Raw genomic sequence first — 17821 nt, forward strand, 5'->3', positions numbered from 1 at the left:
AGGACTGTGACATCATTTATCAACAATTCCTACACCAATTATATGCAATCGCACCTGAGATTGATGGTTATTTTTTTTTTTTTTTTAATCTACGAGGGTTATCACATTTGGTTATCTGTTACCACCAATGCTACTGTGCTTTGGATCTAAAACCATGCTTGGTTTGTATGAGAATTTGGATAGAACATTTGTGCTTTAATCTTCCTGAGCTAATAGTAATCTTTTTGTATGATGTGCTCAACATCAGTTGAAGGTCCCATAGCACGTGTTGTTTTAATCCCGACTGTTGCTATGAACCCCTTAGAGCTACATCCAGATCCTGCGGGACCAGCAACATGCGGCATCTCTCAGCAGCCTAAACGCACAGCCGAACCCGATCTCTACGGACGTCGATTACGATTGTGGCTCTATGGTGCCACTCACAGCACGACTACCACCCGTTTGATGTCTCCTTTGCTGCACCATGACTCCCACCACCGCGTACTTTTTCTGCAGGGCCACCATCGCTGCCCCTCTCCACAAAGCCGGACTTTATTGGAGATCCTGTTACCTGCTTGCGAATGGTTTGTTAATACTTCTGTTTGAGGTAGACTTTTGTTCCCTTTGTCCCATCCTCTGCCCCCTGTCATGCATATGGTACTGTTCTTCTTGCATAAGCAATTGTCACGTTCTATAACTATTTTGTTTGTTTCCCTCTACACCTCCATGGAACCCGATCAAATGCTACGTTTGTCACTTCTAAATCGTGCCTGTACAACAATAGATATTATTCTGGGATAGATGTGCACATTCAAGCTTTCTTTTTCTGTTGCATTGGTTTTCATTGTAGGGGAGAAGGGAATTTCATATCACTGTAATGCAACCATTAGCGGATGGTCTGCGGAGGTGTTCATAACAAGTAGGCCTTCATTGCCATTGTAGAAAAAGCGGTGAAGTTTTGCCTTGGGACAGAGACTGAGCCCTGACAGACTATCACCAGCATGAGCTGCAGGCCTGACTTTCATGAGGAGTTATGTCCACCTTCTCTCTTGTATTTCCAATAACATCTCTTGCCCTGCCTTCTTGACAAAGTTTGTGCTAAGCTGGTCTACTTCCTGCTGTCAATTGTGGCAACAGTGAGCCACCTACCCACTGTGGACTTGATTGGCCTGCTCTTGGTAAGATGGGTTTGCACTTCCTTGACCTGAGATTTGTTTTTCTCCTGCTTAGCAGAATCAGAATCTGCTATACCAGCAAAGCAGGAATTCCTCAAATCTACTCATGCTCTCAAGTTCGGCACCTCTTTGCCTTGCCACCGCTTCAGTGCCTTTGGAAGCTCTGGGGCTCGTGTCCTGTTATTTTTTTCCCCATTCGATTTGTATGTGAGTAAAACGGTGCTGTCGATTCTGGCTTACTCGCTGGAGTCGGTGGTTCACCTGGTGCTTTTTATTGTTTTTTTGTCTTTTCCCATCAGTACTTCAAACTGTTCAGACGTTAATAAGCTAATTGGGTTGTTGAAGTTTCTTGAACTTGTTTACGACCAGCAATGCCTAATAAACGAGCCACTGTTTAAAGAGATGTTTTCCAAGCAAACAAACAAAAACCACAAGCTGCATTTGTATGTTACATTTGTATGTTGGTGTTGCATTTGTATGTTGTTGCAACTGTTGGTGTTGCAACTTCCCAGTTGCATTTGTATGTTGGTGTTTAAAATGTTACCCCATAATTATTTACTGTACTCTGCTTTGGCGAGTCCACAGATACTTTTTGAGGGTTTGCTTAGTGTTTGAGAGTTCCCCTCCCTCCCCTCTTTCCTCCCCTTCATCCCTTCCCCAATTTTATTGGATATAAACATTGAATGTTTGACTATTGAGGAGACTTAAGTCCAACACCTGAGGTGTTTGTTTTTCTGAATCTTCGTTGTTTCTGTGGTTGTGGAAACTTAGCCATTGCTGTAAGGAGGCAATAAAGATTAATATTTCATAGTTTGCTAAAATGGATCCCTCTCCTTCTGCAAATGTTCTGGGGACAAACTGAGCTTGTTAACACTACTGGTAGTCAGGAAGGACTGTTCCACAGAGAAGGTGATGCTGTCCTCACAATATACCATCCGTTCATGGTGCTGACTCTGCAGAATTATTGAAGCTGAAATAAAATAGGAGTATATCTGTTCACTGAAGGAGACTCGGACACCCAGAGTACCGCTGTACCTGATATGCAGACCACAGTTTGACAGCTCGTCTTCTCAACTCGTACGCAGTCCAGGTATTTATGATTGTGTCCAGTTAAGTCCCTTTTCGATGCAATTTTATAGATACCATCTCGGTGCTGACAATTTAGCTAAATGTTCTCAATCTGAAGATATCTGCGGTAGTTTCAGCTGCAAACTACTTCAAAGGCGATTTCTAGAGAATCCAACAAACTCGAATGACTTTTCTTTCGACACAAATGATGAAAAGATGCAGTCATCATAAATATAATGTGCATTTTGATAAATGGCGTGCATTGAAGTCGAACAGAAAGATTCACCTGGTCTAGCTGGTCGAACTTAACTCAGTTTACCTGTAATGAAATCATTCTAAACGACAGGTTTCATTTCTGGAACGTGTCCTGGATGTTTCGAAATGTGTGAAGTCCATTGCTGGTATTTGGGACACAAAGGTGGACGAAATCTAGGTCAGGATTATCGACAGTATTACGTGCTTCAGATATTGTACAATTTGGGGAAACCTGTGACAACAGTGATGGAATCATGTATTTCACATGCGGGGGGGGGGGGGGGGGGGGGCGGGGGAGGCGGGAAGGGGGAGGGAGGAGACAGAAAGGAGGATTGGAGTACATGAAAGCTCGTAATGGCGAGTCTGGGGACTTGGTCAAAAATTTAGCAATTTGTATGTAGTTTGTAAAATGGTCAACATTTCTCCCATTTGTGAATAATTACGTTGTATTGTCAATGATTTCTGGAGAGTACGGAAAAAAGCTGAATTCTAAAAGCGTATCCATTAGGGTGGTTCTCAGCTACATAAGGCAAAAAAATAAAATTGAATTGTTTTACTCCTAACCTTAAATTTTTTTGGTATTGAAGTAAAACTTATGCTTGTGGAATATTTTTTGAATACATCAAGTTTTAGGGGTTGCACAGTGACTCATGCTTCCCAACCACTCAATGTTTGTGCCTGATAAGCGTCGATTTCCTGCAATCGGGAAACCTCTTGTGATGTTCTGTCACAACTTGAAGCAGATACTGGATTTGCTGTTCATCCCTTGTTAGGAGACGATTGTACTCTTCAATGAGAGCAACTGCATACACCAGAGTACAGCTGTACTGTGTTCAATTAACTTAAAAACGACTTCAAAATGTGCAGCACATAGCAAGGTCATAGGTCAACTGTAATGGTCAAAATCACAAGTACAGCAGTGGAGAATAAATAATCAACTCCAAACATTTATGCGAGCCAAATATGTGAAATTACAAACCGTGTGCAACCCCTAAATTTAGTCCATGTGGCTTAAAATTTCACCACAAGGGTTTTTTCATACATACAAAGAAATGTCAAGTGTTAGGAGCTTGACTTTTCTAACTTTCATTTTTAAGAACCACCCTAATATCCTTGTATCACCATTGCCTTGTTTGTGGTAGATCGGGTAATATTGCGCCACTCCTCCTCCAGATCAAGTGCATAGTCCCCAGTGGATTTTGGCCTGTTTTGACTGTGACCCACGGGCAATGTTCCGATATGTCCCTACGCGTTGTGGAGTATTTAACGTCCACCAACGACCAGTGTGGCAGACGTGTCCTTTGGCTTAAGATCCTCCAGATGGACGGTGCACACCCTGATGGCTCACCCTGCATGTGAAACACCAGGAGATTCGAACCAAGGCGAGGCAGCTCAAACTCCACTGCACTTACACACTCTGCAGTTATCCTGCCAGCCCAAGTGTTCCAAATAGAATTGTGCTTTTGTGAACCGTTCCCACGGGCTTGTTGAAAAAAGGATGCAACTGTTAGAAGATGCAATGGAACGATTTATTATTTATTTAACAAGTGGATGGGGAACTGGATGTAGAGAGACCACCAAAGATAATGGAACAGGAACGTTTTTTGGAAACAGGAACAGGAAAAGAAGTCGTTTTCTGCAAATATAATTGATTGGACTGCATATAAACGAACATGGGGGTAAGTGTGGTCCAAACAGAAAGGAGCAGCGAGTGAAGCGGCGAGAGGTACAGGAAGGACTAAGAGCATCTTTCATAAGTAAACTACGAGTACACGAGATCTTATCCTGGAAAGTTACGGCAAATTGCTTCGCTGTTGAAATAAATGGAGTTAATGGGAAAAGAGCTCGAACTCTGGAGATTTACCAGTAATGGAAACTAAAACCTTGGTGATTGAGTTGTTTTCAATCAAGTTACAATAATGAGGCTTTTGATGCAACAAGAGACGATATCACCAAAGTCCTTTTATTCCAATAACCGGCCTTGCTCATGAAGGCTGTCGCGTCGACCTGCGTCAGCAGACAGGTAGAACAACTCGGATTACAGCAACAGGACATTGACTGAGCCTTGAGGTATGGGAAGCAAGAAGCTGACATTCTGGGAGTGTGAGGGTTATGGGAGAGCAATGATGAATGGGCATGGCATCGCAGGCAATAATTGGCCACAACTGGCATAGGGATATGTACAGGAGAGAAAGAAGATGGAAACACTGAAATCAGCAATTATGATGGTTGGGTTGGGAAAGATTCCTGGGGGTAATGAATATCATGGGTCAGGATGGGGGATGACAAAAGATGGAGGTGCACTGCTTGCTTGAAGCCCTGGAGGAAACTGTGAGAAATAACAGCTTCTGTAAGGTGGTTCCAGAGACGGGAGAATTGAGGAATAAAACATGAGGTTTGCTGTTAACCTGAATTTTTGGAAGATCGAGGTGCATCCTGGAATTGCTGAGGAGAATTGGAGGACTGAGAGCACAGAGACAACCAAACTAACGTCACAAAGCTTGCGGAGGGATGTTGAGCCAGGTCTGCTAGCATTACTTGAACGGGAAAGATCCCATAATCTTTTGTGAAGAATTTGTGAGTTATTCTTCCTGTCCAAACCACCTTCAGCCGAAGGTCATGTTTGTGAAATGACAACTTTCCTCTGCAGACCCCACAACAATGGGAGAATCATTTAGGCCATTAAAGAAGTATATATGGGATTAGGGGACTCTTCCACACTCCTAATCAACACTCATTACATCACTGTGTATTCTTCCTCCCCACCCACAAGTCAAAGCACCATCTCTTTTACATCTTAAAAAAAAACGCATTCTGAGTATTGCGCTGCAATACATGTCCCCTACCAAAGTTTAAAGTGCCATAACTTTGTCAAAAATGATCGAATATGCAAATTTATGCACGGTTGATGCTAGTTTTCAAACTTGATCTGAAGTATGCTGGGACACACGTGTGTCATGCCTCGCCTCATTGATAAGCCCGCAAGGTCGCTTTGTGGAGCAGCCTGCACGTATTGCACTGTGAATTATATAATTACCAACTCACGGTCTGAGGTACTAGCGATTCAAGAGATATCCATTTTAAAAAATATTTTCGTTTAATTAACGATATCTGTCAAACCACGTGCCCTGTCGCAAATTCCAAAAGGACATTTTAGTAGACTGACATGCTGAACAGATCTGTGAAGTTTCCCCTCGATTGGATCAAAAATGAGGGAGGAGCTCCGTTTTAAAAGTTCATGCTTAAAAACGTCATAACTCTGAAACCATGCAATGCATGACGTCATGGCCGCTGACTTTTTTGTTCCTCATGGGTATGCGATCCTGCCTGCAAAGTTTGGCCTCGATCTTTTCAGCCGTTGCAGAGAAAAAGGGGTTTTCGTGTTTTCACGAAAAACAATATGGCGGCCGACCCACGTGACCTGTGACGTCATAATTACCATTGAAATATTCTGCAGACCGAGTCCCCCCTACGGTGAAAATTTGATCTCAATCGGTCCTATTATTGCAGAGAAAATCTTTTGTAAAGGAAATTAAAACTTAAAATGGCACTGAGTTAAGGATCATCAGAATTATCAGAATTCCCAAAGTTCAAAGTACCATAACTTTGTCAAAAATGATCGAAACGTCGTGAAGTTCAAACGTGATCTGTAACTTATCATGAGGAAACCATGTACCAAGTTTGAAATGATTAGCATTAAGAGTTTAGAAAAAAAATGTCCGGAAAACTGTTCTTTGCGTGACGGACTGACTGACTGACTGACGGACGGACAGACGGAGGGACGGCGTGCAAACCTATAGTCCCCTCGGGTGTACACCGGAAGTGAACTAATAAAAAAGTTGAAACTCATGGAGGAGCGAGTACATTACTGAGCGTAGCAGGACCCAAATGAACAGTAGAGGGAGGTAACTTCAACAGCAGAGTTGAAGGCCAAGATAGAGGCAGATTTGGGAAAACAATAGGAATGGGGCAGAAGAGGATGTGTGGTGGATGAGATGGATACAGAAGGAAATTCCAAGGAGGGAAAACTGGAAATTTGGAAGGAGGAAAGATTTGGGTGGGGTTAACGAGGGTAGAAAAGGTCATGGCTTTGGATTGAAGCCAACCTGAGATCGTGGTGAACAGCTGTCTTGAGAACCTGGAGGGAAGAATGAGATGGAAGAGGATGTGGAAGTTGGTTCCGTAGGCTGGAGAAAGAGGAACAAATGAGTGTAGGTGAGCAGTGATTAAGGTCGTTTCACCTGGATTTAGGTTGTTTCACCAGAAGAGGGTTGATGGTGGACCTGTGTGCCCTGCAGAAATCTGGAGGGAGGAGGGAAACAAAGTGTAGAGGGTGCAAGACCAGAATTGAGGCAATAGAAGACAGAGAAACCTGTCTGCGATGGTAAAGTTGTCGGCCCATAGATTCAGCTTCGTCGCGAGAGATTCCAATGATCCAAAAGGATTTGGTTTCCACAGTGTCAAGCTGAGCAAGATGTGAGGCAGGAATAGGACTGGGCCCAGAACACTGCCTTGGGGCAACCTCCCCTCCCACCCCCCCCCCCCCCCACCCCTTGGCAGGAATAAGAGATGGAAGGATTCTGTTGAGTGTCACACGTTGCCTCCGATAGTAGAAGAAGTCAGCCATATGTGGAGTTGGCTTTGGATGCCAGAGGCAGAGAGTTTGGAAAGTAAGACGGCATGCCAGTCTGTATCAAAAGGACAAGATATGTCCAGACAGATGGCCCTGATCTCATGTCTGGCATCGAGGGTCTATATCCATTGTTGGGTGAGTCGACGCAGCATGTCTAAGGTGGATGACATGGTCTGAAATCAAATTGGTCATCTGAGATGAGGTTATTGGAGAAAAGGAAGGATTTCATATCAACTGCATCAATGTATTCCATGACCTTGCTGATGATTGGAAGTAAGCTGATATGTCTAATTAAGGGAATCAGTTTTTGCATCTTTTTTATTTCATTTCGTGCAGTGATGGTGGTGGATTTTCAATAAAATGTAAGATGACCGAAGGCAAATGATGTGGTGAAAAGAGCAGAGAGAGGATGTGCAAGAGCAGCAAAGCGGGTTGTTGGATACGTGAGCTGAGGCCGCCCGGTCCAGTTGTAGAATCAGTCGAGGGTTGAAATAACCTTCACCACCTTCTCAAGTGTAAAATACACGGTAGTCCAGGAGCAGGTGAGTATGACAGGGAAGGACCGAAAGTGAGGGTTTGGGGAACACAACATGTGGAAGCAAACACAGAATTGAAGCATTCGGCCTTTTCACGAGCAGAGTCGCTGTGATGTAATTTGAAGAAAGGGGAGGAATGGAAGGGGAGCATACTCAAGATACAAACTTATCAAGGTTCCACCAGGTATTAGAGGAGGTAGGCAAGTTTGAACGTTAATCCTTGACATCAGACATGTTTTCTGGCTTCCCTGAGAGTGGACACACACTTGTTGTGGACCTTTTGGAATGCACTGAGATTGCCTTTGGTCGGAGTTGCCTTCCACGAAGAGAAAGCAAGTTGTTTCAGAGCAACTGCCTCACCACATGATTCAGTGTACCATGGGTGGGATAATTTAAGACGAGACTGAGCAGGTTTCTGTGGGGGGATTTCCAGGCTAAGTTGACATCAGGGGCAGTAGGTATGGGAGGCAAGTCCTGAAGAGAGATGGATGCTTGTGGCCCCTGTCAATCTGCTCGAGTGAAATGCCAGACTCGCCAGAAACTCTGAGAATAACCAGAGAGATGTTGACTTTCACAAGCATCTGATCAGATGAACCAGTTGCAGCAGAGGAAGAGCAGGAGACATTTGTCGGTAGGTTTTGTCATCAAGTCCAGAAGGGAGGATTTTCCACTGGGAGAAATCTGTGTTGGAAACTTCACAGATTGAGTCGTTCCAATGGAGTCACAGAGGTCATTTGTTGAAGTGCCGTGGCTGGTAAGAGAGGTACCAACACCCAGCCAATTTGCCACATATGAGGAATATATCGCCACCTCGAGTTTAGGGCATCCTGGCAGCGCAATATTTACCTCCGCCACCAAAAGATGATGGAGGTTATGTTTTCACAACCGTCTGTTTGTCTGTCTGTCCGTTTGTGAACAAAATATCTCAAAAGGTTGAGGACGGATTCGGACGAAATTTGGTAGAGATGTCGCGTATGTGACAAGGACGAAATGATTAGATTTTGGTGAATATCTGGTTTCGGATCCGGCTACAAGAATTTTGTAAAAGTGATTCTTCACCATTGGTAGATAGGGCCAAAAACGATACATAGCAGGATATCTCAAAAAGTTGTGGACGGATTTGGACGAAACTTGGTGGACAGGTTGGGTGTCTGACCAGGACAAAGAGATTCGATTTTGGTGAAGATCTGAATATGGATTCGGATATGATAATTATTTAATTTCTTAAGTGATTCTTCACCATTGGGAGTTGGGGCCCAAAACGATACATTGCGGGATATCTCGAAAAGTTATGGACTGATTTGGATGAAACTTGTTGGACAAGTTGTGTGTGTGACAAGGACGAATTGATTCGATTTTGGTGAAGATCTGAATATGGATTCGGATATGATAATTATTTAATTTCTTAAGTGATTCTTCACCATTGGGAGTTGGGGCCCAAAACGATACATTGCGGGATATCTCGAAACGTTATGGACTGATTTGGATGAAACTTGTTGGACAAGTTGTGTGTGTGACAAGGACGAATTGATTCGATTTTGGTGAAGATCTGAATATGGATTCGGATATGATAATTATTTCGTTTTTTAAGTGGTTGTCCCTCTCGGCTCTCCCCCCGTTGGTATTTTTGTGCACATAAGATTGTTCACGGTTCTGTTTAAATATTATTTAAATATGTATAACGTTTCCCCTTCAGTGTTTTACTCAGTGGTATTTTACAACACGCTGTTTTTCTTCCTATTTAAAAGGCTTTTCTCAATTTCCTCTCCAACTCATTCCACCTCAAAAAAAAGAAATTCAATATCTTATACGTCTCCCTCACTACATGGTCTAAATTCACATTCATCCATCCCTCCTCCATCATTCTGAACCGGATTGCTAACTTGAAAATCACAACAAACCCAATTTGTTTTCAATGTTCGTCTTTCATTAATCATCCACTTTCTAAACTCCCCTCTTGCCCCTCCCATCCAAATCCCTCCCCTTGCACCTACACTCCTAAACTCCCCCCTTGCCCCGCCACTCTTAAACTCCCCCCCTGCCCCTCCACTCCTGAACTCCCCCCTTGCCCTTCCACTCCTGAACTCCCCCCTTGCCCTTCCCCTCCTAAACTCCCCCCTCACTCCTCCCCTTCAAAACTCCCCCCCAACCCCTCCCATTCAAATCTCCCCCCATACCATTCCTCTCCAATTCTCCCTCCTCCCCCCTCCTCCTCAAAGCTGCCTCCTCCCCACTTCGTCTCCCTTCTATCTCATACCTCCACCCCCCCCCCCAACCTTCTTCTTTCCTCTGCCCCCCCTCAAACAACCCCTCACTGTGCCTCATCCCTTCACCTTCAAACCTTTCATCCTCCTCATCCTTCCCTTTCTTGGAACTCTTCTGCAATCGCTGACACACTAACAACTGCTCTCCCTACCTCCCCCTCTCATCCTTCATCTTACCCTACTCCTCCCCTCCCCTGTCCTGTACCCGATGCTCCCCCTCTCTCTTCATTGACGGTATGGACCTCAAACATCCGGGGCCTTCGCTCAAACCTGACTGATCTCTCCATACAGGTTGCTTCTGACAATCCAGACTTGATCTGCTTAACAGAGACTTTCCTCCTTCAAGATGTCTCTGATTCCTTAATATCTCTGCCTGGATACTCCCTCCTCCGGTATGATAGACCTGAGCCTCGGCCTGGTGGTGGGGTGGCTATCTTTATCAAAAACTCTCTTCCTCACTCTCCTTGCACTGCCCTCTCTCCTCCTCACCCCCAGGAGTACCTCTGGCTACGGCTTCCTCTCCGCTCCCACCTTTTGTTCATATGTGTTCTGTACCGTCCCCCAAACAGTGATGACTCCATCTACATTTCACTGTCTGACAACATGGACCAACTTCTATCCACTCATCCCAACTCTCTCTTCCTCATATGTGGTGACTTCAATTGTCATCATGCCACCTGGTTGGGTGTGGGTTCCTCTCTCACCAGTCATGGCACCTCAGCAAAGGACTTCTGTGACTCACTGGGATTGACACAATCTGTCAATTTCCCGACCCGGATCTCAGCCAATGGAGTATCTTCTCTTCTAGACTTGGTTATGACTAACTTCCCTGCTAATGTCTGCTGCTCTTCTTCTGCTCCAATCGGTTCTTCTGATCATGTGCTTGTCAAAGTGGACATCTCTCTGGCCATTCTCAGAGAGCCTCCTCAGCGTCGACGAGTCTGGCATTTCACTCAGGCCGACTGGGACGGTCTTCAAGCAGCCATCAATCGTCTGGATTGGTCTCCCATCTCCACTGCCTCTGACATCAATTCTTCCTGGGAATTCTTCCAAAGCAAACTGATCTCTCTCATGCACAGATTTATCCCATCTCGCCTTCAGTTGTCTTACCCTTCCTCCCGTCCATGGTACACTGAATCTTGTGGTGAGGCAGTTGCCCTGAAACAACTTGCCTTTGCCTCTTGGAAGGCTAATCCAACTGAAGGAAATCTCAGTTCCTTCCACCAAGCTCGGAACAAGTGTGTGTCTACCCTCAGGAGTGCCAGGAAGCACTATCTCTCCTCACTCAAGAATGAACTCTCAAACCTGTCTCCTTCCTCCAAATCCTGGTGGCGTCTGGTCAAATCCGTTTCTGGTGTTTGTTCCCCCTCCATCCCCTCCCTTACCTCAAATGGCCACACAGTTGACATCGCACGTGACAAAGCCGAATGCCTCAACTCTGTGTTTGCCTCAAAATCCTTAGTCCCAAACCCATCTCTCTCTGTTCCCACCTTTCCCAGTCGAACCAAACTGCTCCTGGACTCTGTGACCTTCTCTCCTGACAAGGTGGAGGAGTTTTTGTCAAACCTCGACTCTGATTCTGCAACTGGACCAGATGGCATCAGCCCACGGGTCCTAAAATCCTGCTCTGCTGCTCTATCTCACCCTCTCTCTGTTCTTTTCACCCTATCTTTTGCTCAAAGTCATCTGCCAGCATCCTGGAAATCAGCAAACATTACCGCTTTACACAAAAAAGGTGCAAAAACAGATCCTTGCAACTACAGACCAATCAGCCTGCTCCCAATTATCAGCAAAGTCATGGAATCCATCATTGCTTCGGATATGAAATCTTTCCTCTTCTCCAATGGCTTGATCTCTGATCATCAATTTGGTTTCAGACCAGGTCACTCTACTCTGGACATGCTTCTGCTGTCTCAACAATGGATGGAGGTCCTCAATGCCAAACAGGAAATCAGAGCTGTCTCCCTTGACATATCACGTGCCTTCGATACGGTCTGGCACCCAGCTCTGCTCACCAAACTCTCCTCCTATGGTATCCATGGAAATCTCCATGCATGGCTTGCGGACTTCCTCTCTGGTCGTAGTCAACGTGTGGCCCTGAATGGATTTCTCTCATCTCCCCTTCCCGTTCAGGCTGGAGTTCCCCAAGGCAGTGTGCTGGGCCCTGTGCTTTTTCTGGTCTTTATCAATGATCTCTCCGACTCTCTGGAAAATCCTCTGTATCTCTTTGCTGATGACTCCACTCTCTGCCGCTCTATTCCTCTTCCCTCAGATCGGCAGTCTGCAGCCTCCTCACTCTCTGAAGACCTGGACAAAATCACAGACTGGTCAAACATGTGGAACATGTCTTTCAATCCTGACAAATCTCACTCTCTTACTATGTCTCTCCGAAAAGATCGACTGGACAACCCTCCCATCTACTTTCTCAACAATCCTCTCCAAGAAGTTCTGTCGCTCAAGCTTTTGGGTCTCACCATCTGCCATGATCTTTCTTGGGAAAACCACATTTCCAAGCTGGCCTCCAAAGCCAGTCGCCGACTGGGCATCCTCCGTCGTGCGAAGTCCTTCCTAGGCACACCTGAGCTCCTCACCACATACAAGGCTTTCATCCGCAGCTCAATGGAATACTGTTCTCCCCTATGGGCTGGTGCTCCTGCCTCACACCTGGCTCGGCTTCACGCTGTTGAATCCAAAGCTTTCAGAATCATTGGAATCTCCCGGGATGAAGCTATCTCTGAGGGCCTTTCACTCACTCACCGCAGGCAGGTAGGTGGTCTTTCTGTCTTCTACCGACTCCTCTCCAGCCTTGCTCCCCCAGCTCTCTCTGTGCTCTGTCCCCCAAATATTCCTACAGGTCGCACAAGATCTGCCAGCCACCCTCTGATGGTTAAACTGCCGAAATCTCGGCTCTCTGCTCACCTTCACTCTTTCATTCCTCTTTTCTCCCGCCTCTGGAACAAACTCCCACACTCACTTCAATCACACTCCTCCCTCCAGGTCTTCAAAACAGCTGTTCACCACCATCTCTTATCTTCCCCCATCCAAAACCTTGATCTTTTCTACCCCCACTAATTCACCCCAGATCCACCTTGTTTGAAATTCCAACTTCTTTCCTGGAAGTCTTGGCAGTGTCCATATGTTTTATACCTCTCCCACCCCCCCCCCCCTTCCCATGCCTCCCCCCCCAAAGCCCTCTCCCTCCCACAGTTCTCTCGATGTCTCCATGTCTCTCGGTCCCTGCTCTCAAATGTTGTGTTTGTGTCCTTCCCCCTCTCTCCCCATCTTGTCTACCGCTCCCGATGTTATTTGTTTTGTGTGTCTGTTTGTCTTTCTGTGTGATTAATGTTCGCTCTTTCACGAGCCTCGATCTTGTATACAAAAAAAAAAAGAAAAAAAAAAAAGTGATTCTTCACCATTGGGAGTTAGGGCCCAAAACGATATATTGCGGGATATCTCGAAAAGTTATGGACTGATTTGAATGAAACTTGGTGGACAGGTTGTGCGTGTGACAAGGACGAATTGATTCGATTTTGGTGAAGATCTGAATATGGATTCCGATATGAGAATTATTTAAATTTTGACGAAATTTTGATTCTTCACCATCGAGTAATATGGCCAACCAGGTGGAGGTATGCTCTCCATTGAGTACCGTTCTAGTTGGATTATGGAACTCTGTAGTATTTGCTTGGACCACGGAATAACGCGACACCATGAACTCGGAACCATCGGACTCTTACGGGGAATCATCAGACTTTCTCGGTGCTGCGTGACGTATTCATCATATCACAGGTAGATGTCAGATTGGATCCAAAGAAGGTTCGTTATTCAAGGATAGGTCCCAACCCACGTTCACAATATCGTGTGCAGAGAGTCCTGCATCTGGAATGATGATTCGAGGAGCCCACGTGGGCTACAAGCTCTCCACGTTTAATTGTTAAATCGGTTCCACGTTTCCAATGCCCCCATCAATACCAGTCCAGAGACTTTGCCATTACTTCAAATTCCCGATCCATAATTCCCATTTTATATCAACGGAAGTTCATGCCTCCGTGAGCGATAACGATTATCAAGTGTAACCTGTGTATTGTCATCCGCCACGTGTTTGCTCTTCTCAACAAGAACTTGGTTTTACATTTCATCTGGAATGAAGGAAGGAGTCGACCAGCAGGCTGCGCCATCGGCCGCCATGGAACCGATCGTCCAGATTGCGGAACAACACAAGGAGCATCGACGTACAGTCTTATCCACCGAAACTTCAGCACAAGACGAGGACACCTGCACTTCACCCACCCACGCTTGATCTGACTTGACGTATCTGCAGCCTGCAGGTCCAATGCCACCGGCCCACCCTAGTGGGTCCAAATAGATCCCCCAATTATAACTAGGTGGCTCACATAAATAACCGTTCTCATTGTGATACAAGCATGAACCTTGGCAGGGATGTTCTTATATAGACACTCTATAAATCCAATCGATTAGCCAACTCCAAATTCAACATGGCGGTCATTTTGAATGAAAAAGCGACAAAAACTTTTGAATATTGAATTTAGGATGTACCAGTATCAATACAAAATCAAAGAACTACATATTATCCAAAAGAGGTCGTTAAATTTTTCATTTTATTAGTCCCCTACCGGAGTACACCGGAGGGGACTATAGGTTTGCACGCTGTCCCTCCGTCCCTCCGTCCGTCAGTCTGTCCGTCCGTCAGTCCGTCAGTCCGTCACGCAAAGAACAGTTTTCCGGACGTTTTTTCTAAACGCTTAATATTAATGATTTCAAACTTGGCACATCGTTTCCTCATGATAAGTTACAGATCGAGTTGGAACTTCACGACGTTTCGATCATTTTTAACAAAGTTATGGCACTTTGAACTTTGGGAATTCTGATAATTCTGATGATCCTTAACTCAGTGCCATTTTAAGTTTTAATTTCCTTTAAAAACCAATTTCTGTGCAATAATAGGACCGATTGAGATCAAATTTTCACAATAGGAGGGAATCGGTCTGTAGAATATTTTTATGGTAATTATGACGTCACAGGTCACGTGGTTCGGCCCCCATATTGTTTTTTGTAAAACACGAAAACCCCATTTTCTCTGCAACGGCTGAACAGATCGAGGCCAAACTTTGCAGGCCGAATCGCATACCCATGACGAACAAAAAAGTCAGCGAGCATGACGTCATGCGTCACATGGTTTCAGAGTTATGACGTTTTTAAGCATGAACCTTTAAAACCGAGCCCCTCCCTCATTTTTGATCCAATCGAGGGGAAACTTCACAGATCTGTTCAGCATGTCAGTCTCCTAAAATCTCCTTTTGGAATATGCGATAGGGCACGTGGTTTGGCAGATATCGTTAATTCAACGAAAATATTTTTTTAAATGGATATCTCTTGTTTATTCGAGAGTTCTCCTCAAGCCGCACCGCGCGCCCTCAGCCTCGTCTGCGAACGTCAAAAGCGCGACACAGCGCGCGCTTTCGGGAGGGGCGGAGCCAAGCCGAGCAACATATATATACACATCGATCATTGATCGTGAACCGGAAAATATAATAAATTACTGATATTTAGCGACTGGAAAGGTTCTTTATCAACAACTTATTTTCTCGTGCTTCTGCTGACCTGTCTGCAAGGTGTATAAATCGAAGTCCCGAGTGCGAATAACAGGTGAGCCCATCCTGAGGTAATTAGCGATTGGGAACGATTCAGAACCTGTGGGTAAATAACCGTTGGTAATTTCCCCAACAGTTTTCCGGACGACAGACTGCCGGTAGGGGACATGTATTGCAGCGCAATACTCAGAATGCTTGTTTTAATTGGGTAAACTAGCGTGACGGCGTGCCCAGCGCGCCTCACCACACGTCGTTTCAGAGGGAATGGCATATTTGACCATTTGGGTATTTTGGGTCTTCAGGGTCTTTTGGATCTTCTGGGCCTTTGAAGGTATTTTGGGTCTTTGGGGTGTTTTGGGTTTTTTGTATACAAGATCGAGGCTCGTGAAAGAGCGAACATTAATCACACAGAAAGACAAACAGACACACAAAACAAATAACATCGGGAGCGGTAGACAAGATGGGGAGAGAGGGGGAAGGACACAAACACAACATTTGAGAGCAGGGACCGAGAGACATGGAGACATCAGGGTCTTTTGGGTCTTCCATGTCTTCAGGGGCTTTTGGGTCTTAAATGTCTTTTGGTTCCTCTGGGTCTTTAAGAGTCTTTGAGTCTTCAGGGTATTTTGGGTCTTTTGGGTCTTTGGGGTATTTTGGGTCTTCAGGGTCTTTTGGGTCTTTGGGGTCTTCATGGTTTTTTTTTTAGCCTCAGGGCCTTCAAGGGTATTTTGGGTCTTTGGGATGTTTTGGGTATTTTGAGTCTTTAAAGGTATTTTGGGTCTTCAGGGGTCTTGGTAGTCATAAAAGTCTTGGGGGACTTAGCCCTAGGGTTGTCAAAGGTCTGAGGGGTGTCAGCAGTCTAAACATAATTAAGAGGGTGTTAATGTGTTTTGAAGAAGAAGAAGAAGAAGAAGATATTGGCGCATTTAAACATACATCCAAACAAACAGACAAACATACATAACCATATACGTTTGCTCTATTATAATCTACTCGAGAAATACGCGTGCTATGCACGGATGGGAGGCCTTAAGCAAACAGGCAATGCAGACACGGTGATTACTAAAGCATGAAACCAATAAATTCCACATTCCTTTAGCACCTTCAGACGCACGTCAGACATGGACAGCAAGTTCGTGAAGGACTTCCATGAAAAACGTACCTGTTCGCAAACAAACGGGTACGTTCACGTATTTAACGGATGTTTATATAAATCGTTTAAAAGAAAAAAAGCCTTCAATTTCCGATATTTAGCCTTTTCATTTGGGCCTCCAAATTGAAGCCCCGCCCATAGGGCGGGTACCGTTGCTCGACGTAAGAAGACGTCACAATGAACGTCATGCAAACGCGAATGTTATGCGGGAGTCCAAACCTGAGAATGCTGGAGACTAAAGCTGAAATTAGAAAAACTAAATAGCCTATTTTACTCCTGGGAATCCCAGGATTATCCACCCAAAATATCTTTGCGATCGGTTCAGCAGTATTTACAGCACCTTCGAACAGACAGACAGACATTTGGTGAATTACAGTAAGATATTGTGGCGGACACGATGGCTCGCTGGCGCGGTGACATCATTCCGCGCACCAAGAGGGTGTCGGCCACGCCCGAGGGGTAGGCGTGGCCTCGGGATATACACGGGGCTCGCAGCCCCGAGCAAGTCAGTGGTACAGTTTGAGCTTTACAATAAAGACTCTTTTGACCCTACGCGTTGTGGCTTACCTTCTTTGGCAAACAAGTTGCGTGCGTAGCACCACGCTTCACTGGTGACCCCTTTTGGTTCAGCCGTCGCTGACCACAGAACGCGCCATGGCCAGCAACGCGGTCGCGGTAAAGCTCCCTGAGTTTTGGGAAGCACAGGCCGAGGTATGGTTCGTGCAGGCCGAAGCACAGTTCCAGCTTCCAGGAATAACGGCGGACAAGATGCGTTACTATCACGTGATCGCTGCCCTCGGGCCCGGCACGGCCGCCCGAGTCGCGTACATCCTGCGGCACCCACCGGCAGAGCACAAGTACAGGGCGCTCAAACGTCTCCTCATCGCCACGTTCGGCCTCACGGAGTTCGAACGGGCGGACCGCCTCCTGGACCTTCCCGAACTCGGCGACACACGACTATCGGTGCGGATGGACTACATGCTGTCGTTGCTGGGTGACAAAGCCCCGGATTTTTTTTATTCCGGGTGCTTTTTCGACGGCAGATACCGGCACAGGTACGCCTCGCGTTGGCCGGTTCCAACATAGGGGAACCCTGCGCTCTGGCCGTCGAGGCCGACAAGTTTTTCGCGGCTTGCGACACGCGGG

General features: G+C 45.7%; 1 protein-coding gene across 4 annotated transcripts in view; it reads left to right on the top strand.

The window, feature by feature from the left end:
* The window catches only part of LOC137431283 (transmembrane protein 198), an 83900-nt gene extending 81936 nt beyond the window's left edge, over nt 1-1964 (top strand). For all 4 annotated transcript variants that reach the window (XM_068122438.2, XM_068122440.2, XM_068122439.2 and 1 more), the window contains one exon: nt 305-1964. In XM_068122438.2, the coding sequence (XP_067978539.1) occupies nt 305-445 (141 nt within the window). In that variant the 3' untranslated portion in view covers nt 446-1964. The remainder of the gene's footprint in view (nt 1-304) is intronic.
* Nucleotides 1965-17821: the final 15857 nt, after the last annotated feature.

The sequence above is a fragment of the Myxine glutinosa genome, chromosome 7, assembly GCF_964187855.1.
Source record: "Myxine glutinosa chromosome 7, kmMyxGlut1.1, whole genome shotgun sequence".
Lineage (NCBI taxonomy): Eukaryota > Metazoa > Chordata > Myxini > Myxiniformes > Myxinidae > Myxine > Myxine glutinosa.